The sequence below is a fragment of the Esox lucius genome, chromosome 8 (assembly GCF_011004845.1).
Source record: "Esox lucius isolate fEsoLuc1 chromosome 8, fEsoLuc1.pri, whole genome shotgun sequence".
Taxonomy (NCBI): Eukaryota; Metazoa; Chordata; class Actinopteri; order Esociformes; family Esocidae; genus Esox; species Esox lucius.
The window spans coordinates 1,506,585-1,529,514 of record NC_047576.1 but is presented as its reverse complement, the minus strand read 5'-3'; the positions used below and the strand labels follow the sequence as shown (position 1 = coordinate 1,529,514).

General features: G+C 42.4%; 3 protein-coding genes across 6 annotated transcripts in view; 2 read left to right on the top strand and 1 right to left on the bottom strand.

Moving 5' to 3' along the window:
- The window catches only part of p3h2 (prolyl 3-hydroxylase 2), a 75,166-nt gene extending 64,429 nt beyond the window's left edge, over positions 1-10,737 (top strand). The window contains exons 7-15 of the mRNA XM_029121639.2: positions 817-857; positions 1,861-1,952; positions 2,194-2,321; positions 2,465-2,560; positions 3,084-3,234; positions 4,989-5,106; positions 7,629-7,704; positions 7,810-7,950; positions 8,861-10,737. Of these exons, the coding sequence (XP_028977472.1) occupies positions 817-857; positions 1,861-1,952; positions 2,194-2,321; positions 2,465-2,560; positions 3,084-3,234; positions 4,989-5,106; positions 7,629-7,704; positions 7,810-7,950; positions 8,861-8,962 (945 nt within the window). The 3' untranslated portion in view covers positions 8,963-10,737. The remainder of the gene's footprint in view (positions 1-816; positions 858-1,860; positions 1,953-2,193; positions 2,322-2,464; positions 2,561-3,083; positions 3,235-4,988; positions 5,107-7,628; positions 7,705-7,809; positions 7,951-8,860) is intronic.
- Positions 10,738-10,814: 77 nt separating this feature from the next.
- On the bottom strand, positions 10,815-16,075 carry ccdc181 (coiled-coil domain containing 181). Of its 4 annotated transcripts, none has more exons than XM_010866766.3 (8): positions 15,980-16,071; positions 15,399-15,548; positions 15,287-15,318; positions 14,524-14,628; positions 13,018-14,058; positions 12,694-12,840; positions 12,167-12,324; positions 10,815-11,586 (listed from the first exon to the last, which is right to left on the bottom strand). In XM_010866766.3, the coding sequence occupies exons 4-8, from the start codon at positions 14,626-14,628 to the stop codon at positions 11,415-11,417; spliced, it is 1,623 nt and encodes a 540-aa protein (XP_010865068.2). In that variant the 5' UTR covers positions 15,287-15,318; positions 15,399-15,548; positions 15,980-16,071; the 3' UTR covers positions 10,815-11,414. The 4 variants fall into 4 exon arrangements, with proteins under 4 accessions (XP_010865068.2, XP_034149684.1, XP_010865069.2 ...); XM_034293793.1 differs by having other exon boundaries at positions 13,018-13,602; positions 13,633-14,058; positions 15,287-15,548; positions 15,980-16,070; XM_010866767.3 differs by having other exon boundaries at positions 12,167-12,321; positions 15,287-15,548; positions 15,980-16,075.
- Positions 16,076-16,111: 36 nt separating this feature from the next.
- On the top strand, positions 16,112-22,823 carry cpox (coproporphyrinogen oxidase). Its single transcript, XM_010866769.4, has 7 exons — positions 16,112-16,661; positions 17,123-17,266; positions 17,591-17,701; positions 17,810-17,951; positions 20,434-20,652; positions 21,631-21,735; positions 22,158-22,823. The coding sequence occupies exons 1-7, from the start codon at positions 16,112-16,114 to the stop codon at positions 22,240-22,242; spliced, it is 1,356 nt and encodes a 451-aa protein (XP_010865071.2). The 3' UTR covers positions 22,243-22,823.
- The last annotated feature ends 107 nt before the right edge of the window (positions 22,824-22,930 follow it).

Genomic DNA, 22,930 nt, shown 5'->3' with positions numbered 1-22,930 from the left:
CAATGGGAACTTAGCCTCTTATTTTAACTCTTTGGCTGCCTCGGAAGCTCAGTAACATGGTTCACTCCGCTATTTATAAGAGGAGGGCTGTTTTAGATGACATTTGAAACAATGTCATCCAACATGAAACAATGTCATCTAACAATGCCAGAACTACAGCTGTATGATGAAGCGTCTCAGAGAAGGAATGCTGATGTAGGTTCAGGGTGGACTGTAAAATAAATACAACTGGGGAGTGAGACTTCATCCGATCCTACATCAGTGCTTGTATTCTGAGGCGCTCGATATGTAGTGTGAACAGTAACAGGTGCCTAGTCACGGACCCATAAACCCCTCAGCCAACAGCCCAACCTATTGGCCACCATGGGAATTTGTTTGCATGTCACTATTTCAGTACTGGAATAAACACCTGGAATAAACTACCAGAAGATCTTAGACGTGCCCCAAACGTATCCATTTTTAAATCCAGGTTAAAAACACGTCTCTTTTCATTTCGCACTTAAATTTAACCACACTGTTTAGCCTTACAGCTTCTATAGCTTCCTGTGTTTTTATCCAGTTTTTATTCTATTTCTATTTTCTTATTCTATGTTTTATTATTATTATGTTGTTTTGATGTTTTCATTTAAGTATTTGTTTTTATGCTATTGTATTATTTTATATAAAAAAAATATTTGTAAAGCACATTGAATTGCTTCTATGCTTGAATTGTGCTATATAAATAAACCTGCTTGCTTGCTTGCTATCATGTTTCTTGATTTCTATCAACTAATTATTTCTGGAATATTCCACACTGTCTTACTTTGTTTTCTGTAGCATTACTGGACCAGTACAGGCGGCAGAGAGGATTCTAACCGGTAAAATACAATGTCCAGCTAACCCTGGAGAACAGGGTTCAATCCCCTCTCCAACCTTCCCAGTCTCTCTGTCCGAGTCTGTCTCACCCGTCTTTGAAATCTAGATAAAGCAACTTAAGAAATTCCACTGAAACCGAATACACTATCACATCATACCATATCACCATCATACCATATCACCATCATACCATATCACCGTCATACCATATCAACAAAATACCATATCACCGTCATACCATATCAACAAAATACCATATCACCGTCATACACTATCACCAAAATACCATATCACCAAAATACCATATCACCGTCATACACTATCACCGTCATACCATATCACCAAAATACCATATCACCAAAATACACTATCACCGTCATACACTATCACCGTCATACCATATCACCAAAATACCATATCACCAAAATACACTATCACCGTCATACCCTATCACCGTCATACCATATCACTGTCATACCATATCACCGTCATACCATATCACCGTCATACCATATCACCAAAATACCATATCACCAAAATATCATATCACCGTCATACCATATCACCAAAATACCTTATCACCAAAATACCATATCACCAAAATACCATATCTCCATCACATCATAAAAAAACACTTTGCACTGGGTTTTCTTGGACGTGGTGTGTTTTACCACGGTTATAAATTAAACTATGCGTCATAATCATTTACCGTGTGATACTTCAAACTGAAATACTTCTGACATCCATTGACTAGTTGTAGTATCTTCCTGTAGTTATAGCTCCTTACATTGACAAGAGGCCCAGAATGGGTTTAGCTGTATTGATTGTCTCAGCCTTACTTAAATGCAATGTACAATTTAAACAGAGGCTGAAATAAGTTATTTAAGGAAGTCTTCAAAAATAACCCATTCTATTGGTTCTTCAAGTGTCCTTTTTGAGAGGTAGTTAAACTTTAACTTTTGGAGGGTTAGGGACCTTCCTAATCTTCTGCATCCATTTTCCCAGGATTCCCTCTGGTACAAATGGATGGATGGAGTATGTTCCGATCTCAGAGAAGAAGAATATCTCCCTGTTCCCCCCACAGCAACTCAGGGAAGGTATGATGACCAATGTTCTCCTCAGAACTACTCCTATGACTGTCTCCTCCATCCACTGAAGTTAGAAAGACACAAGAAGAAATAGGTCATGTCCAAACCTTCATCAATTCATCGCAAAAGTGAAATATGAAGGATTGGATGTAAATAACTGCATCCCAGATGCAAGATAACATGTTGCCTAATAGGTGTGTGTGTGTTTCTTTGTCTCTGTGTGTGTGTGTGTGCCTGTGTGTGTGTGTAGGAGGCCCTCTGGTTTATGATAATGTTCAGTTGGTGCAGGACTCTTTGGCCCTGAACGGCAGTCAGAGGGTTCTCCTGGATAATGTCTTAACTGTGGAGGAGTGTGCTGAGCTGAAGCACCTGGCCCACGTAAGATAACGGATATTTAACATTAACTACAGTGTTGTTTAATACTGACACTGCGTACCCATGTGTTATAACGGGTCTGCATTCACTACATTGTCTTTGTATATTGTCATAATGGCAGTGATAATGTCTCTGTGTCCCCACAGACCGTGACCATGGCTGGAGATGGTTACAGAGGGAAGACATCTCCTCATACGCCCAATGAGAGATTTGAGGGAGCCACGGTGCTAAAAGCGCTGCAGGTAAGAAAGCACCGGGTATGAAAAGGTCACTGGGTATGAAAAGGTCACTGGGTATGAAAAGGTCACCGGGTATGAAAAGGTCACCGGGTATGAAAAGGTCAACCATGTGGTGCTGTCAGACAGTGAAGGAAGAAACACTGTTACCTGTATTCAGAGAGACATTTTTTGGCTGGGAAAATGAACTTTTGTTTGAGAATAGATTACAGTGTTTGTTATAGTATGACCAGTTCATTTACATTACCCTTTTTATATAGGGATTTCTTTTTATATAGGGATGTCTTTTTATATAGGGATGTCTTTTATATAGGGATGTCTTTTATAAAGGGATGTCTTTTATAAAGGGATGTCGCTGATTCAGTTCCTTAGTAAGTATTCAGAGAATTGTTTGGTTCCTTACAAGGCAATATGCTGAGTACGTTTTCCTTTTTTCAAGATTTGTTTCACTGTTTTTACTGTGTTTTACTGTATTTTCACTGTGTTACTACTGTGTTTCATCTATGTTTCTACTGTGTTTTATCTTCAGTATGGATATGAGGGCCGTGTCCCCCTAAAAAGTGCTCGTCTGTTCTACGATGTCAGTGAGAGGGCCAGGCGTGTCATTGAGTCTTATTTCCTACTTAACTCAACACTCCATTTCTCCTATACACACCTGGTGTGTCGAACAGCAATCACAGGTGAGATCTGTTGGTGATACTGAGGTTAACAGTGCTGAAAGTCCCTGTCCATCAAACCATTGGTAATATCACCATTATACCCGATCACCATATCACCATCATACCCTATCACCATAGCACCATCATACCCTATCACCATATCACCATCATACCCTATCACCATATCACCATAGCACCATCATACCCTATCACCATATCACCATCATACCCGATCACCATATCACCATCATACCCGATCACCATTTCACCATCATACCCTATCACCATATCACCATATCACCATCATACCCGATCACCATATCACCATCATACCCGATCACCATTTCACCATCATACCCTATCACCATATCACCATAACACCATCATACCCTATCACCATAGCACCATAATACCCTATCACCATATCACCATCATACCCAATCACCATATCACCATCATACCCGATCACCATTTCACCATCATACCCTATCACCATATCACCATAATACCCTATCACCATATCACCATCATACCCTATCACCATAGCACCATAATACCCTATCACCATATCACCATCATACCATATCACCATAGCACCATCATACCCTATCACCATATCACCATCATACCATATCACCATCTTACCCTATCACCATATCACCATCATACCATATCACCATAGCACCATCGTACCCTATCACCATCATACCATATCACCATATCACCATATCACCATCATACCATATCACCATAGCACCATCGTACCCTATCACCATCATACCATATCACCATAGCACCATCATACCCTATCACCATATCATCATCACACCATATCCCTATCACACCATATCACCATCACACCATATCACTATCATACCATATCAGCATCATATCCTATCAACATCATACCATATCACCATAGCACCATCATACCCTATCACCATATCATCATCACACCATATCCCTATCACACCATATCACCATCACACCATATCACTATCATACCATATCAGCATCATATCCTATCAACATCATACCATATCACCATAGCACCATCATACCCTATCACCATATATCCATCATACCATATCACCATCACAACATATCACCATCATACCATATCACCCTATCACCATATCACCATCATACCATATCACCATATCACCATTATACCATAGCACCATCATACCATATCACCATCATACCCTATCACCATCATACCATATCACCATCATACCATAGCACCATCAAACCATATCACCATCATACCCTATCACCATATCACCATCATACCATATCACCATATCACCATCATACCATAGCACCATCATACCATATCACCATATCACCATCATACCATAGCACCATATCACCATCATACCATAGCACCATCATACCAAATCACCATATCACCATCATACCATAGCACCATCATACCATATCACCATATCACCATCATACCATATCACCATATCACCATCATACCATAGCACCATCATACCATATCACCATATTTTCATATAACCATATAATTTAATATTAGATCAGTCAGTCACATACAGAATCAATGCTCTCTAACATAGCTGTTGATATTTTAGTGTTCATATTTGGTATCTCTTCTTATGCTTTACATTATAATGTCTCACAACACTGAACATTGTTGAGAGTGTTGGGTTTTTGTTAAATGTGGTTTACGTTAATTTAACTTAGTCTTGTTGCAGTTCTGATGTTAATGAGGAATGTTTTTTAATAAAACAGATCTCCATTTCTTATAGGGCAACAAGATCATAGGAATGACTTGAGTCATCCTATCCATGCTGATAACTGTCTGTTAGACCCAGAGGCCAACGAGTGCTGGAAAGAACCACCAGCATATACCTACAGAGACTACAGGTCAGAGTTTAGTCAGCCTATACCTACAGAGACTACAGGTCAGAGTTTAGTCAGCCTATACCTACAGAGACTACAGGTCAGTGTTTAGTCAGCCTATACCTACAGAGACTACAGGTCAGTGTTTTGTCAGCCTATACCTACAGAGACTACAGGTCAGAGTTTAGTCAGCCTATACCTACAGAGACTACAGGTCAGAGTTTAGTCAGCCTATACCTACAGATACTACAGGTCAGTGTTTAGTCAGCCTATACCTACAGAGACTACAGGTCAGTGTTTAGTCAGCCTATACCTACAGAGACTACAGGTCAGAGTTTAGTCAGCCTATACCTACAGAGAATACAGGTCAGTGTTTAGTCAGCCTATACCTACAGAGACTACAGGTCAGAGTTTAGTCAGCCTATACCTACAGTGACTACAGGTCAGTGTTTAGTCAGCCTATACCTACAGAGACTACAGGTCAGTGTTTAGTCAGCCTATACCTACAGAGACTACAGGTCAGAGTTTAGTCAGCCTATACCTACAGAGAATACAGGTCAGTGTTTAGTCAGCCTATACCTACAGAGACTACAGGTCAGAGTTTAGTCAGCCTATACCTACAGAGACTACAGGTCAGTGTTTAGTCAGCCTATACCTACAGAGACTACAGGTCAGTGTTTAGTCAGCCTATACCTACAGAGACTACAGGTCAGAGTTTAGTCAGCCTATACCTACAGAGAATACAGGTCAGAGTTTAGTCAGCCTATACCTACAGAGACTACAGGTCAGAGTTTAGTCAGCCTATACCTACAGAGACTACAGGTCAGAGTTTAGTCAGCCTAAACCTACAGAGGCTACAGATCAGTGTTAAGTCAGCCTATACCTACAGAGGCTACAGATCAGTGTTTAATCAGCCTGTAACTACAGAGAATACAGGTCAGAGTTTAGTCAGCCTATAACTACAGAGACTACAGGTCAGAGTTTAGTCAGCCTATACCTACAGAGACTACAGGTCAGAGTTTAGTCAGCCTATACCTACAGAGACTACAGATCAGAGTTTAGTCAGCCTATACCTACAGAGAATACAGGTCAGTGTTTAGTCAGCCTATACTTACAGAGACTACAGGTCAGAGTTTAGTCAGCCTATACCTAAAGACACTACAGGTCAGAGTTTAGTCAGCCTATACCTACAGAGGTTACAGATCAGTGTTTAGTCAGCCTGTAACTACAGAGAATACAGGTCAGTGTTTAGTCAGCCTATACCTACAGAAAATACAGGTCAGTGTTTAGTCAGCCATTACCTACAGTGACTACAGATCAGTGTTTAGTCAGCCTATACCTACAGAGAATACAGGTCAGTGTTTAGTCAGCCTATACCTACAGAGACTACAGGTCAGAGTTTAGTCAGCCTATGCCTACAGAGAATACAGATCAGTGTTTAGTCAGCCTATACCTACAGAGAATACAGGTCAGTGTTTCGTCAGCCTATACCTACAGAGACTACAGGTCAGAGTTTAGTCAGCCTATACCTACAGAGAATACAGATCAGTGTTAAGTCAGCCTATACCTACAGAGAATACAGGTCAGTGTTTGGTCAGCCTATACCTACAGACACTACAAGTCAGAGTTTAGTCAGCCTATACCTACAGAGACTACAGGTCAGAGTTTAGTCAGCCTAAACCTACAGAGGCTACAGATCAGTGTTAAGTCAGCCTATACCTACAGAGGCTACAGATCAGTGTTTAATCAGCCTGTAACTACAGAGAATACAGGTCAGAGTTTAGTCAGCCTATAACTACAGAGACTACAGGTCAGAGTTTAGTCAGCCTATACCTACAGACACTACAAGTCAGAGTTTAGTCAGCCTATACCTACAGAGACTACAGGTCAGAGTTTAGTCAGCCTAAACCTACAGAGGCTACAGATCAGTGTTAAGTCAGCCTATACCTACAGAGGCTACAGATCAGTGTTTAATCAGCCTGTAACTACAGAGAATACAGGTCAGAGTTTAGTCAGCCTATAACTACAGAGACTACAGGTCAGAGTTTAGTCAGCCTATACCTACAGAGACTACAGGTCAGAGTTTAGTCAGCCTATACCTACAGAGACTACAGATCAGAGTTTAGTCAGCCTATACCTACAGAGAATACAGGTCAGTGTTTAGTCAGCCTATACTTACAGAGACTACAGGTCAGAGTTTAGTCAGCCTATACCTACAGACACTACAGGTCAGAGTTTAGTCAGCCTATACCTACAGAGGTTACAGATCAGTGTTTAGTCAGCCTGTAACTACAGAGAATACAGGTCAGTGTTTAGTCAGCCTATACCTACAGAAAATACAGGTCAGTGTTTAGTCAGCCATTACCTACAGAGACTACATGTCAGAGTGTAATTTCTTTCAAACTCCTGAAATCCCGTTTGGACGTGGCCACATTAATGGGGAGGCAGCCGTGAAAGCTGGTAGTTTGGGGAAAATGCCCGGATCTGGCAGACCTAACTGTAATATCCCATTAGCTAACATTTCAGTTGTGTTCATTTCTTCTTAGTGCTCTGCTCTATCTAAATGGAGATTTTGAAGGAGGTGAATTCATCTTCACGGAAATGGATGCCAAAACAGTCACAGTGAGTCCTTGTCTCTACATTTAAACTTAAATGTGGGCAAACTGATTGAAATAATAATAAGCAGGTCAGTACTGAACCAGGTCTCTCCCATTCTTCTTTCCCCAGGCGCAGGTGAAGCCAAAGTGTGGTCGCATGGTGGGCTTCTCATCCGGAGGGGAGAATCCTCATGGTGTGAGGGCCGTCACCAGGGGGCAGAGGTGTGCTGTTGCCATGTGGTTCACTCTGGATCCCCTCTTTAGAGAGCTGGTGAGCACTCCGCCCACGGCTCCATTACATGGGATGAGGTTACACTGTATTTGGGTTCAAAATGACAATGGGTAGATGCTCTAAAGATGTACATGCTATTAACAAACTATCGAGAAACAAAGTAAACCCTTGCTTAGGGTCAAGTTAGGGTTAGGTTTAGAGTAAATGTTAGAGTTAGGGTTGGAGAACGGGTTCAGGTTATGGTTAGGGTTAGGGTTAGAGTAAATGTTAGAGTTAGGGTTAGGGTTAGGGTTAGGTTTAGAGTAAATGTTAGAGTAAGGGTTGGAGAACGGGTTCAGGTTAGGGTTAGGGTTAGGTTTAGAGTAAATGTTAGAGTTAGGGTTAGGGTTAGGGTTAGAGTAAATGTTAGAGTTAGGGTTAGGGTTAGGGTTAGGTTTAGAGTAAATGTTAGAGTAAGGGTTGGAGAACGGGTTCAGGTTAGGGTTAGGGTTAGGTTTAGAGTAAATGTTAGAGTTAGGGTTAGGGTTAGGGTTAGAGTAAATGTTAGAGTTAGGGTTAGGGTTAGGTTTAGAGTAAATGTTAGAGTTAGGCTTGGAGAACGGGTTCAGGTTTATTTGACTGTCCAAATAAAGTGCTACCTGTGATACTGCTCTTGGCTCTTCTAGTGTTACCGTGATCATCATTCATACCATCGTCGTCTGTAAAGAGTATAATTAATCCGGTTGTCTTGGTCAACATTGCTGCCATGTATTGTTTGCTTGTATCAGGTTTGGGATCAGTTCCATTTAGATTCCTGTCAAGCCAGGAAGCACAATGATATTCCAATTCCAATTGTCTTCAGTTCTTTTCAATTTGGATAATTATGATTTCCATTTGAACACTAGTAGACATTCAGGAAGTAATTTCTGACACAACCCATATTTCCTCCCCTTGCCTCTCTCAACTCCAGGAGCGCCTGCAGGCGGATGAGGTGATCCAGGCATTGGACAACCAGAGCAGCCAATCACACTGGGACACAAGCCTCAACATTAACCCCAAGGATGAGCTGTAGTAGCCAGCCACACATCCTGCCCAAATCAAACACCCCTCCTTAAGTCTTTATATCAATCTATTTATTTGATGACATTTGGTTCAAAAACATTTTATTTTTGTACTATTTGAAGTGCAAGGTTATATTGTTGTTTTTGTTGTCGTTAGTCTTTTTTTGTTGTTTACGTGATTGTGTGTGATGTTTATTCCTGTACATATCAGTACTTGAGTTCACAATTCAGTCATTCTTAATATTGGCTCTCTTTCTGTTTGGGCTGAAACGCAATCGTTGTGCATCACACTTTAAAGGTCCATTTAAGTTTCAGGTGACTTTAAAGAGACTGTTCACTTTCTGATGACTTTAAAGAGACTGTTCACTTTCTGATGACTTTAAATAGACTGTTCACTTTCTGATGACTTTGAAGAAACTTTTCACTTTCTGAAGATTTTAAAGAAACAGTTCACATTCTGATGACTTTAAATAGACTGTTCACTTTCTGATTACTTTGAAGAAACTGTTCACTTTCTGAATGCCTTTAAAGAGACTGTTCACTTTCTGATGACTTTGAAGAAACTGTTCACTTTCTGAATGCCTTTAAAGAGACTGTTCACTTTCAGATGAATTTAAAGAGACTGTTCACTTTCTGATGACTTTGAAGAAACTGTTCACTTTCTGATGACTTTAAATAGACTGTTCACTTTCTGAATGTCTTTAAAGAGACTGTAAACTTTTGAATGAATTGTAAGAAACTGTTCACTTTGTGATGACTTTAAAGAGACTGTTCACTTTCTGGTAATTTTTAAGGTCCTGATTACATTCAGATGATTATGAAGTTCCTGGTGACTCTCTAATGACATAGTGTGGCAGGTTGTGATGAATAAAAGACCTGTAATGCATACAGTTCTTACTGCACTGTAAATAACTGAAACAACGTCAGTTTATAGAAAGAAAACTGTGTTGGTAATGACACAATCAGAAGTTGGATTCTTAAAAAAATATAGTAAATATGTTTTATCTATTTATTCTTTGACACATTAGCTTGAACATCTGCAGAGAGAATGTTGGTGGGCATATTTTTCTTTTACAAATAGGGAACTATAATCATTTTCAGTGATAATAATGGTTGATCTTATCCATCATTCACATTTGACCTGCTTTTTCTTCTTGTTTGTAGTGTGATAAAGGGAGATCATAATTCACAGCCCCCTCAGCTCTGGCCAGTGGTTGTGGTAATCTGTCGCTACTCTTACTAACACCATGGACCAGATCAGTCCTTCTAATGGAATCAAACAGCACGAGACAAATGTTTACAAGTTGGCTGACTCAAGGGCAAGGTGTGTGTTAGTGCATTATTTGTGATATGATAGACAGCTGCTATTGCAATTGTCTGTATTTGATATTAGATCCTTTTTAATAAGAGGTAATTTATTCCTGTTTAAAGGAATTCTTATTTTAATATGGTGTCTCGGTGTCCTTTCCTTTTAAAACGTCCTCATTTCCTGGGTCAAAGAAGATAGGCAGGCACACTGTTATAGTCCAATGAAAACAGAGTGCACCGTGTACTGTGATATTTCGTCGTGTACTGTGATGTTTCATTGTGTACTGTGATATTTCATTATAAAACTGCTGACTACATGGAACTTAAGAAGTTAAAGACCACAGCTTTATCTTTTGATAGGGAGGATGGCCACTTCCTTTTTTTTCACTACATTTTAAATGATTTGTTGTAACACAGATGTATCCATCTCTTTTGTAATGTGTACTTATAAATTAAAAATATTACGTAAAACATTAAACTGCATCTTTCATTATTCAGGAATGTATAGATAGTTTGCAGTTGGCCAACACATTGTACAGTCTGTAGTACTCATTATGATTTTAGAAACATTTATTTGAAGTTTGTGAAAATAGATCTTCAATATTAAACAGACATTAAATCGGAATGTTCTGCCTGCTAATACGTCAGGCCTTGGGTTCTACGGAAATGTGTAAAACTTAAAGTGCATTTGCAACAATGGAGAGACAATGTAGAGTGCAGGCACCAGTAGCATTGAGCAAACAGAGTAAATATTTCTGAACACAGCTGTTGAACTGGTTACCTGTGTTACAATCACTCACCTGATAAATAATCTTCATAAACATCGAGGGTACAGTATACATCACTCTGTTTCATGAAATAATGTTTAATAAAATCTAATTTCTAGTGCCTCATTTTAAGTGCTATACTAGAATGTCTATTTAAATGCCCTTCTTTAGGCTGTGACCACATTAACAGCTGCAGTCCAAACATTGTAGACATCTTTTGTTTGCTCAAGTCATTGAATGATTTATGACAAAGAATATGATTGTCTGACAAAAACCAACTGACCGGATGTCTGTCTTCTTCCTGTATACAACTCGTAGTCAAGATAAGTTTTATTTACAGTAAAAAAAACAATGATGTACATAGTCTGCGATTTCATCCGCAGCATCTTCAGAAGCGGTACGCCAGGTGTTCGTTAAAGCGAAAGGTTTTGGCCTCGTTAATGCTGAACATGAGGTCCTGGATGCGCCGGGAGCGCCGCTCCTCGAACACCAGCCTGCGGGAGCGCTCCCGGGCCGCCTGCTGCTCCATCCTCTTCTCTTCCCGCTTCTTCTTCAGCCACCTGAGGAGAAACACAGCAATGTCCTGAGGAGAAACATAGCAATGTCCTGAGGAGAAACACAGCAATGTCCTGAGGAGAAACATAGCAATGTCCTGAGGAGAAACACAGCAATGTCCTGAGGAGAAACACAGCAATGTCCTGAGGAGAAACACAGCAATGTCCTGAGGAGAAACATAGCAATGTCCTGAGGAGAAACACAGCAATGTCGTGAGGAGAAACACAGCAATGTCCTGAGGAGAAACACAGCAATGTCCTGAGGAGGAACAGCGATGTCCTCTAGGAGGAACAGCGATGTCATGGTTACGTGTGACCTGAATACGTCTCCGGAAACTATTAAGATACCACTGCACCTTTTTCTTTCCTTTCCACAAAAGTTGGAAAGAAAGGTTTTCAACTTTTTTGTAAAGGAAAGAAAAAAGTGCAGCGGTCTCTTAATTTTTTCCGGAGCTGTATATTAGTATGAACCCTTCATCCAGACAGCTGAGTTGGGACTCACAGTTTGAACGCCCCTTTTACACTCCTCTGAGTTGGGACTCACAGTTTGAACGCCCCTTTTACACTCCTCTGAGTTGGGACTCACAGTTTGAATGCCCGTTCACACTCCTCTCGGTGGCGCAGGTAGAATCCACTCTCTTCCTCCAACCGTTTCATCTCCTCCAGCTGTCGGTCTCTCTGCTGCTGCTCATGTTTCCTCTGCAACCAGGACTTAAAGGCCTTGTCTGGGTCACTGTGCTCCTTCTGACAGAGGAGGGACAGTGAGGAGTTAGGTTTTCAGGTCAAAATGATTCCCAGATGGCCTGTTGGAGTCTAATGCACGTTGTGCAACCCTAACTAAAATATACAGCATATGACATCATTAGAATTAAACCTTATGATTAGCTGCTATTGCCAGGTTTGTGCGGCGTCACCTCTGACTGCAGCTACATAAGGACCATCCAGGAACCATCAGCATAAAAAACATAACTGCTTCTGTTGTTGTCTGTTTTGAGCCTATAACCAAATTGACAGTAGAAAATGCTATGTTGTCTTTCATGAAATGTGGTTTCTCTAGCTCTACTGATATCTAAATAGGTCCTGTCTCTACCACTGCACAATGACTTTTCATACCCTGCAGTTCATCCTCTCCATCTCCTGGGCTCTGTGGATCCGTCTGTCCTCCTGCCGCTGCTCTGTCTTCCTCCCCAACCAGGCATGGAAAGCCAGCTCATTCTCCTGGCGCTTCTGCTCCTCCTCATCCCGCTTCCTCTGCTCATCCTTTGACAGATGAGGGGCCAGGGGGGGAAGGTGAGAGGGAGCAAAACAAAGAGGGATGAGAAGACAGGAGACAGACATCATCAGTGAGCGATGGGAGGAACGTGAGAACAGGAAGACAGGAGAAAACATGACCCTGGAAAAGAGAAACGGAGGTTCCTCTGCCTGTGTGCTCCCCACCTCTCTAGCCAGTCTCTCTCTCCTCTCCTGTATTTTGTTCAGGAGCCCTTTCTGCTGTGGCGACAGGCTGAAGGTTGACTGCCGGGACGGCGTGCTGTTAGCTGACTGCACACGGCGCTTGGCTACCCTCCGCCCGCTGCCCCTCTGGCCGGCCGAGCTGGGGCGGATCCTGGGTTTGGCCGGAGGTCTGGGGGAGCGGAGCTGCTTGTCCCCGAGGGACAAGGTGTTGGGGATGGGACGCAGTGGGGAGGAAGTGGGGGTATAGCTGGGGCTCCGGTCACCCGGGCGGGGGGGAGAACGGGTGTTGTCGCAGGGGAGACTGGCTAAGGGGGGCAGCATAAGGCTCTGGCCCTCCACCTCCTTCACACAAACCAGGTCAAACTTGCCGTCTTTTTCCACCAGGACTCTACCCTCTCTCTCATGTCCGACCTCCAAACTCCTATTCACAGCTCTGGTCTCAGGCTTGGTCCCCTGCCCTCCCCAAGCACCTCCTCCCTCCTGCTGGGAGATCTTCAGATCAGACAGCCTCTCTGACACATCCCTGTCTACCTCCATCTCCTTGCCGTTGGCCGGGCTGTGGTTGACCTGCTCTACCAGCCCCGAGCTGTGGTTGACCTGCTCTACCAGCCCTGAGCTGTGGTTGACGCTGGTGTTTTTCTCATACTCTACTGGGGGAACGACCAGATCCACCAGCGTGTCTTTAAAGTGAAGGCGGCGCCGGCGTGTCATGTCTGGCGCTTCCTGGTCCTTTAACCGCTGATTGGCCAGCTGGATCTTCTCCAGGATGTACTTCTTTTCCTCGTCCAGTTCGTCTTCCAAAGCTGGAGGGGGCGGTGCTACGGGGGAGCCGCCCTTATATGGACTGTCTCGGTCGGAGTCGAACTCCAAAGGTTCCATAGGTGAAGGCCACCTCTCCTCCTCTGGCTGCTCTGACTCACTGGATGCCTTCTCTTTCTGGCTTTTCTTGACCACCTTTTTCCCACACTCTTCCTCCTCCAGCTCCTTGTCTATCTTAGCTTCAAGATCCTCATAATCGGTGTCCTGTCCAGGAGAACGAAGAAGGCTCTGTTTGTTACTGCGTTTACAAAAACGAATGTGAATCAAAACCAAAGTTCCAAATTCACAGGTTTGAATGGTTTGCTCTTTTTTCAACCTGGTCTCCCAATAGGTCAAACCAGCAAAAGGTATGCAAATGAGGTACGTTGATACTTTGTGGGAGACGAGACGACTGAGTGTGTGTTTGTCTGAGTGTGCGTGATTAATAATGTATCCAGTGAAGAGACATATTCCCAGGCACAGTGAAAGTGAAGTGCCTGGATGTGTGTCAGTGGGATGGATTTCACACACAGACAATGAGCGATAGTGTAACACAAAACCAGTCCAGCTCAGAGGATATCCCCCCTGATGGGATATGTATTGTGCAGGAGTTTAACAGAACAAATATACTGTAACCAACAACGCCCCCTTTCTTTCTCCTCTATGTTCAGGTAATCAGTAGCGACCTACCTGGCCTTCACTTTTTCCCTCCTCGCTGATCAGCCAGTCTAGGTCCTTCTCAAAGTCGTCCTCGTACTCCTCCTGGGTCCTTGTGGTTGTCATTACCTGACTCATCTTTTCCATGAAAAAGGTGGAGGAAGAACGACAGCCCGTTATTCACCTAAGCCTGGGATGTACAGGCCCAATTTAGAGGATTGACCCTATGTCATACTTAAAACGGTACCAAGGCCAAAGTCCATTGTATTTCAGTAAACACCAGTTTAGGACATCTTGTGCTTTGACAGTCCCGCAACACTAAATCTGATTACAATTCCCAAATTCTGCAATACAAATTAAGCGGTTTTCAGTCTCACAAGTGGAACTGTTTTCACTGTGACTCACGGTGGCCCTCCACTGGTCTAAAAAGGCATGGCACACGATAACAAATGCACCGTTCTTTGCATTTTGTTATGACAAATTTGCGAGAAATACGGTCTGAACTTGGGTTGTAGTTAGGCTACTGGCAGATGTTTTTCAGCTTGTTAAAATGTAACGATAATAAAACAGCATAAAGTGACAGCGAGAACGACGTATAGTTAGGTTTCTAGGCTTCAAGTGTAAACAGATTGGGACCGTACTCTATGTGCAAAAAATAACTGGCTACTCTATCTACAAACATGATGGTCTTTACGCTTCGGAATATGACAAAATCTGAAATGAACACGACGTACGCAATTTGCATATAGACATGCAATGGAAGGCGTAAAGCACAATATCCAAACGAGTAACTCACCGCACTAGCAGAAGCTTTTGCGTCTCCTTTTACTTGATCAAGAACAACAAACACAATATTAATATATGTTATATTACATATGGATACTGTTTTCTTCCATTTATTGTCCTACATTTTCAGACTTAGCCGGCTGGAGCACCAGTCCTGATAATCTCCTGAGCCTCTTCTCTCCCCCGCTCCATGACTTTAATAGTCGTGTTGTCATAGAGACCTACAACACGCACATGCGTAAAAGAGAAAATAGAAACCACGCAGACACACACTACACACACATACATACACAAACACACACATTACACTGCTACATTACAACGGTATGTTGGGTTGTAATTCGTACAGTATAATATAATAATAAAATAGGTCGAATATTAATGTAGCAATTCCAGATTCTCCCAAATGTATTGGAAGTGACATTTTCTGAGGACTCTAATGTAAGATTTGGCTTTGTGTTACAAAATTACAAACATATATAACACACTTTTAAATTAGCTTCACTGTAGTAATAAGAGAATAAAACTATCAGTATTATCAACGACTCTCTTGGCAAGGAAAGCATATAGCAACGAGTGTTCTGTCACGTTCTTACTAAGAAAGGCACGCCCCTAGAAAAGCAAAGGATTATGGGTCACGTTGCTTGCTGTAGTTTCCCCTCAGTCAAATAAACCTGAGATGACAAAAGAAGAACACCATTACCTATAATCCCGCGTAAATTCACGGAAAAAACACGTCTCCACGATTTACAGAAGTGTTCCTCCACTGCACTCAACTTGTGACAGCATTTGTTTTAGATGTGTACGAAGTGAACATCTAGGTAATTTATTACCCATGGCGACCACCGTTCTTTGGTCCATAAATAGGACTGCACGAGCCACCGCAAGAAAATGTTTTCTTCCCTATTCAAAGGGAGCTTTGCCTGTGGACTCGCAACGAGCTCTCTTCCATAACATATCAGTCCATAGCAGGTTAACCTCGCTTCCTACAGCGAGATGGGCTCCCAAAGTTACCGGAGTTCGGTTCATCTCCCACGGGACTGCAGGCAAAACAGCACCTGCGCGGACCACGAGAGGGGCACTGTTATTTGCTGGAGCAGCAGCGTCAGTTGCGGGTTTTCTGGCTGGCGTTATTCACTTTCAGCGGGCTGAAATGGCATCGGTGATTCCCAAAGCCGGAGAAGAGGACAACACGGAGATAGCGGCCAAATGCAAGACATTCATGTCTCCGCCGTGTACCGACGTCAAAGTCCTGCAACAACGGAAAGGGGAGATGAGCACAAGAATGGAGATGCTGATCATGGAGACTCAGGCGGAGTTCTGCCGGGCACTTGAGGAGGTAGACGGCGGCAAGTTCCAAGTGGACCGGTGGGAACGGAAAGAAGGCATGTATTTCCGTCTGGCGCGTGCCGTTTGGTAGTTACTTGTGCCTTAGATAGTCAGTATATCTCATACAAGGCCAGAGAAATTAGCATCATACCGAGGCGTACTTAGTGGCATCAGTCAACACTGACCAATTGAAAAGGACACGAGCACAAAAAATGAGTAAAATTAATTAATAATTTCCAAAGCTTTTCCAGCCAGTCCAAAAGCCCAAGGTCTCGAGGAGTTGCGCCCAGCCCCATTCTGCAGACTTGTCATTGTATCGCCGTTTGTACTTTGGTCCTTTCTTGCAGGAATGAGCTGTTAGAACTAGAACAGTAACGGAAAGGTGGTTCGATCAAATCATAGGAAGGTGTAGTTGTGTTTCTGCGCAGGGCAGGTAACCCTAATTGCTCACGAGGTCATTGCTGAAAATAATGAGTTTTCGTACCTAAATAAATGGTAAATGGATTCTGCTTGTTAGGTGGAGGGGGCATCAGCTGCGTGCTGCAGGACGGAAAGGTGTTTGAGAAGGCTGGTGTCAACGTGTCCGTGGTGTTTGGGAACCTAACAGAAGAGGCTGCCAAGCAGATGCGTAGCAGAGGAAAGGTCCTTAAAGGGAAAGATGGTGAGCATTTAAGCCTCCCGTTCACATCCATCTTATACACTGCATCAATATGTAAGTATGTTGACTCATATCGCCTTAATCATCCTGTTTGTCACTGGTCACTACTATCCACAGGCTGACCTTAAATATGCCCCCCTCCAACATAACATGGTATCTCGTTCGTTTTCTAAAACACAAAACTGCCCGATACAGATCTTAATGCCCTTCTGACAGGCTGATGCTTGAACAGATTTGATCTGGGACCGGATGACCGGATGTTTTCTAGTGAATTGTACTGTGTTGCATTACCAATTATGGTATTAAAGCATTACCGCCTCTCGCCAGGCAAGCTGCCATTCTGTGCCATGGGTGTCAGCTCCGTCATCCACCCCAAGAACCCACATGTTCCCACCGTGCACTTCAACTACCGATACTTCGAGATCGAGGAGGAGGATGGTGAGTGTGTTTGTCAGGCTGTGACCTCACGCCATTCACGTGTCAGAGCTGAGATGATGAATGATCACTGGTCGTGTGTGTGTGTGTGTGTGTGTGTGTGTGTCCCAGGAACTAAACAGTGGTGGTTTGGTGGGGGCACTGATCTGACTCCTACTTATATCAACGAAGAGGACGCCGCCCAGTTCCACAGCGTTCTGAAAGAGGCCTGTGACAAACATCATCCCCAGTACTACCCCGACTTCAAGAAGTGGTACGACCCATTAATAAGACAAAAGAATGGGTGGGTGGGAGTGTCCATCACTAATCTGGGTGGGTCTCTACTGTTCAGCATTGATAAGAAGACGCTTGTCAGTATTATCTGCAGCTGCTGAATGACCGTTTGGTCCAGTTACAGTTCTGACTGACTAATTGGGAGGGTTAGTGACTGAGGGAGTGTTTTTACCAAAAGGGCACATTTGTGGGAACAAATTAGAACTCTTTGGAACTACATAACTTTTGCGTTCCTGAGTAAATAGCTCCCTAAATTCAGTCTGATCATCATCTAAGTCATACCAGTAGATCAACTTTTTGATTCAACAAAGAACACAAATGTTATTTTACATTGCCATTTAAAACAAACAGCATAGGCTGAAAAATGTAGTGATGGGACGTGTGAAGCCAACGCTTCAGAATTGCTTTAGAATTTCAACCCAAAACGCCCAAAATGAAAAGGCAGATGACGTTTAATGGGGTTATTAAGACCTGGTGCTTTCCAAATATCTAATGGGGTTATTAAGACCTGGTGCTTTCTAAACATCTAATGGGGTTATTAAGACCTGGTGCTTTCTAAACATCTAATAGGTTATTAAGACATGGTGCTTTCCAAACATTTGAAACTAAGCTAATCTACAGTAAATTATCAAGAGATTCACAATCCGGTGAATGTCAAGACGTTTCTGTTACACATCATTATCAATAACAAAAGGGTAGACCCAATACTGTAGACTATTGCTAGAAGAGTCTTATTTTTGTAGAGATGTCAGCTGGTCGATAGCTCAACATGTAGAGCTGTGGGTGGGTATGTAGTTGTTTTAGAAAGCCGGTTCGAGTCCCATTGATTGCTTTTTCATGTCATTTTGATGAAAACACTGGCAACACTGCGTCCGTGAGGAATATGTCTGTTTTTACTATCACATGTTAAATTGGATCCACCATATCTTATGAATGTTTAACTCTGGCGTTTTGCTCGTAGAGATGTATCATTCAGATGTATAATCGCCAGGTGATTAATGAAGATTTGTTTGATCCCATGCCTGTTTTAAGTGGACTGTCAATATCAGCCTCTACTGACTGGCACCAGGGCTTTCCTCCATGCCAAGTTTTTTTACACGTGCTTCCCATATATTGCACATAATCTATAGCTAACGTTAAGTTGGTAATTAGATTAATAATCTGACATCACTGTCACAGTGTTGAATCCAGTCTTAGTTAAAATTTTATGTCACAGCACCCTTTCTGAAATAATTATAGATATTTTTCGTATAAGTTATGTTAATAATAATACCAAGGATGTGTTTTTTAATTATTGTTGATCAGGAGATTTAACTAAATTCTCCCATCGAGGCTTGCTTGGAAATGTCCACCCATTCTAAACCATGCGAAAGGGCAGAAGCTTGCATCGATGTAATACCACGTGAAAGATGACGTCCGAGGCTTCGTTTGATCAAGTGCTTTTTCCAAAACCTCATTTATTTAAAAAATCCATTGATGGAGCAGCTGATAGCTTACCCGACTTTCATTAGTTTTTTCTGGCTCGTGAATCCAGGCCAAGTGTAACTATTTGAGTGCTAACGATACAGGTTTTAGTTGTTTAATTTTCTTTTCTGTATCGTATGACACTCTTGCCATAATAATACCAAACATTAGAACCGATGCATAGTTGAATAATGTTAGCTGGAAAGGCAAGAAGAATGTGCGATAGGAACCGGGAATTCTAGTTTGCGAAGCGCATGCCACTGCGTCACGAAGTCTCGCAGGATACTACGGAAAAGACGTCTATATAAACATTCAACTTGTGATATTTATTCCTGACCAGCAGGTGGCACCATTTTGCAGTGAGTTTATAATCCTTGAAAGAATGAACCGTTTTTCCGGCCAATTTCACGAAAGCCTTGAATGCTTCAGAAAGCCTTGATTTCCCATCACTAGAAAAAAAGTATATGAATCCCTAAGATGAGAACTAATTTAAGTCAGGTGTTGCAATCAATGAGATGACATTTAGGGGTTCCCTGTTGTGTATATAAAAAGCCAGAAAAGTTTGCTTATTAACAAAGTGTGACGCTGGAAACGGATCAGTTAAATTAGAAAATGACCTGGTCAAAAGAAATGTCAGAAGACCTTGACTTGTCGGGGTCCAATAAGCTAGAAAAGCATTCTGACCTCAACCCCATTGAAATGCTGTGACATGATTAAACTGTTCATGCAAAACCTCCCAGGAATATGAATGAACTGAAACAGTTCTGGAAGAAGGAACGGTACAAAATGTCTCCTAACCATTTTCTGATCAGCAATCATGGAAAGGAATTGTGTTGTTCCATGTACCAGTTTTTACAATGTCATTTTGCTTAGAATGTACATGGTATTATTATTCCTGCTGGTGTAACATTTAAAAAAAAGTCTCACCAGAACATGAGCGGTATATTTCCATCAGTTCGTCCGACAGCCTTTCCATCCTCCCGGTTCTGTGGCTCTAGGTGCGACCGCTACTTCTACATCCGCCATCGAGACGAGACGCGGGGCGTCGGTGGCATCTTCTTCGATGACCTGGACTCTCCCGGTCAGGAGGAGGCTTTCGCCTTTGTGAAGAGCTGTGCCGAGACCGTGGTGCCTTGTTACCTGCCCATCGTCTGGAAACACCTCGACGACGCCTTCAGCCCAGAGGAGAAGGACTGGCAGCAGGTGCGGAGAGGAAGGTGGGGTCACACGGTGTGTGTGTCAGACACATGTGCTGAAGCTGTGTTAAACATGATTATGTTCTCTGGGAACTCGTGCTAACATCACACGTTGGCCTTTGGGATCTTAATCTCAGATGTGATACCTATATGATACGTTACAACCTGCAGAAGAAAAGTCTATCTTAGAAATGGGAGACGAAATTCATTTGGATAACAAAGTGCATAAAACTGACATTTTTCATATGATACGCTCTGTGAAATTTCAATCAGTAGTTCTGACAAAGGCTTGAGCTCCTGACTGGGGCAGGGGTCACGATGCCTGGAGGTCCAGCATAAGATGCCGCAAATTGCTCTGAGAAAAATAGCCAGAATGTATCTTGTTGATACATTTGTCCATAGAACCACCTCACTGCGTAAGGTTCCAAAACCCTGGGCTCCTCTTCCAGCCAGGTTCTGCACAGCTGGAGTTGATGCACATTTCTTCATTATTTCCATAATAGCAGAGGGTTTTTTTTTTCAGACATTGTCATAGACATTGCTTAATTCATGAAGTTCAACATCCTTTCTTCCCCTTTGAAGAGTTCCAGATTAATCAGATGAACTTAAAAATATATCAAAGGGAGAAACTTTTTCCTAGGCGTGTAAATAATAAAACATTTAATTTATAGATTAAGATATTTTTTCATTGAACAACTTTACCTCATTTGAAGGATAGACATCTCTAATATTTTTCCTGAATTTTATCGTAATTATGTTGTGAATGTTTTAACCATTAACATAATTTGATTTTCTTTGACTTTCTACCGGAATCTTTACCATTCAACCCAAGAGTCAACAGATAAAATAAATTAATTGTAACATTTTTAACTCTTCTGTACTAAGGGGGTCAACAGTTCTTGAGGGGCACTATATAAATATGTGTCAATTTTACAAACAAGACTCTTAACACAGCTGTTACTGCTATGCTTAATGCAGTTGGATTGTGTTTTGTTTCAGGTATGTGGAGTTTAACCTGGTCTATGACAGAGGGGTCAAGTTTGGATTGGCCACCCCTGGTTCCAGGATTGAGAGTATCCTCATGTCCCTCCCACTCACAGCCAAGTTAGTACTGTCAAGCTTCATCTTTCCTTCCACCTGTTGTGAATGGATTGTGTTTGAAATGCTAGTCAGTCCAACCAATCAATCAGGGTTCAACCATTCCATATCGTGGTTGTTCATTAGAAAATGTGTAGTGGAGCCAAAATAACATACAATAAAACAATTGAACAAATAGCAATAAGGAGTGTCAACAGCTATGAGATGTGAAGTCATATTGGGAAAAACTTCATTTACTCAAGTTGTTGTCAGGATGTGCACACGGCACTGGGTCGGTCGCAGCTCTGTCGGTCGCAGCTCTGTCGGTCGCAGCTCTGTCGGTCGCAGCTCTGTCGGTCGCAGCTCTGTCGGTCGCAGCTCTGTCGGTCGCAGCTCGGTTACTGATCCACAGGATGTACATTTGTGCTGACCCTCTTGTCTCCTCCCAGGTGGGAGTACATGCATGAACCTCCCAAAGGCACCCGTGAGGCAGAGATGCAGGAGGTGTTGAGGAACCCCAGGGAGTGGGTCTGACCCGGGAAGTGCCATGTTTACAAGTTACCATGGAGAGGCCAACTGGGCATAGCCTCCGTAGCAAGAAGCACTATGACCCCTGACACCGCTTTGGGTACCTTCCCACTGCAACCAGAGCAGTCAATCCTCTTTCATTAGCCAACTGGATACAACCTCACCACAGATGCTATTAGCTTGTTTTCACTGTCAAAGACACAATCGTATTGCTTTCGCAGTCTTTCATTTTATCGCCTGTCATAATATTGTCTGTCTTTATTGCCTTTTTCTGATCAATCGTTTTTGTTTGGTTAATGAATATTTACTCTGATACTCGCTGTGTACCGACAGCTCAATGTGCTTGCTCTGCTAGGATGTGACTGTCCTGAGTCCACTGGTCTCTAAAGCAACCCAGAGTTGTTTTTAGTAGGGATTCAAGCCACCAAACAGAAAGAGAACATGAACAGACCTCCTGGACATATTTTTTACCACTGTTTTCTCCAATTTATTTGTGCTGAATTTGATCAAGGATCTGAGGGAAAGACTTGACCACTCAGGGGGGGTGTACACTACTGATTTAAGACCAGAATAAATGTTTTGTTGTATTTCCTCTCCGACCTTATTCCATATCAACCCACACACACACACTCCATTCCAGTACTGCAGGCCACCACATAATCCCCAAGTCCAAGCGTAAAGGTTTTGGTGACGG

What these genes read in the sequence shown, in the direction of transcription:
- ccdc181 (XM_010866766.3), bottom strand. Translation starts at nt 14,628, where the DNA reads ATGAGTCAGGTAATGACAACCACAAGGACCCAGGAGGAGTACGAGGAC. An exon ending in AGGGAAAAAGTGAAGGCCAG is followed by an intron (nt 14,059 to 14,523) that starts GTAGGTCGCTAC and finishes TCTCCTGGACAG; the next exon opens with GACACCGATTATGAGGATCT. An exon ending in TGGAGAGGATGAACTGCAGG is followed by an intron (nt 12,325 to 12,693) that starts GTATGAAAAGTC and finishes CTCCTCTGTCAG; the next exon opens with AAGGAGCACAGTGACCCAGA.
- cpox (XM_010866769.4), top strand. Translation starts at nt 16,112, where the DNA reads ATGGCGACCACCGTTCTTTGGTCCATAAATAGGACTGCACGAGCCACC. An exon ending in TACCCCGACTTCAAGAAGTG is followed by an intron (nt 17,952 to 20,433) that starts GTACGACCCATT and finishes CTGTGGCTCTAG; the next exon opens with GTGCGACCGCTACTTCTACA. An exon ending in TCCCTCCCACTCACAGCCAA is followed by an intron (nt 21,736 to 22,157) that starts GTTAGTACTGTC and finishes GTCTCCTCCCAG; the next exon opens with GTGGGAGTACATGCATGAAC.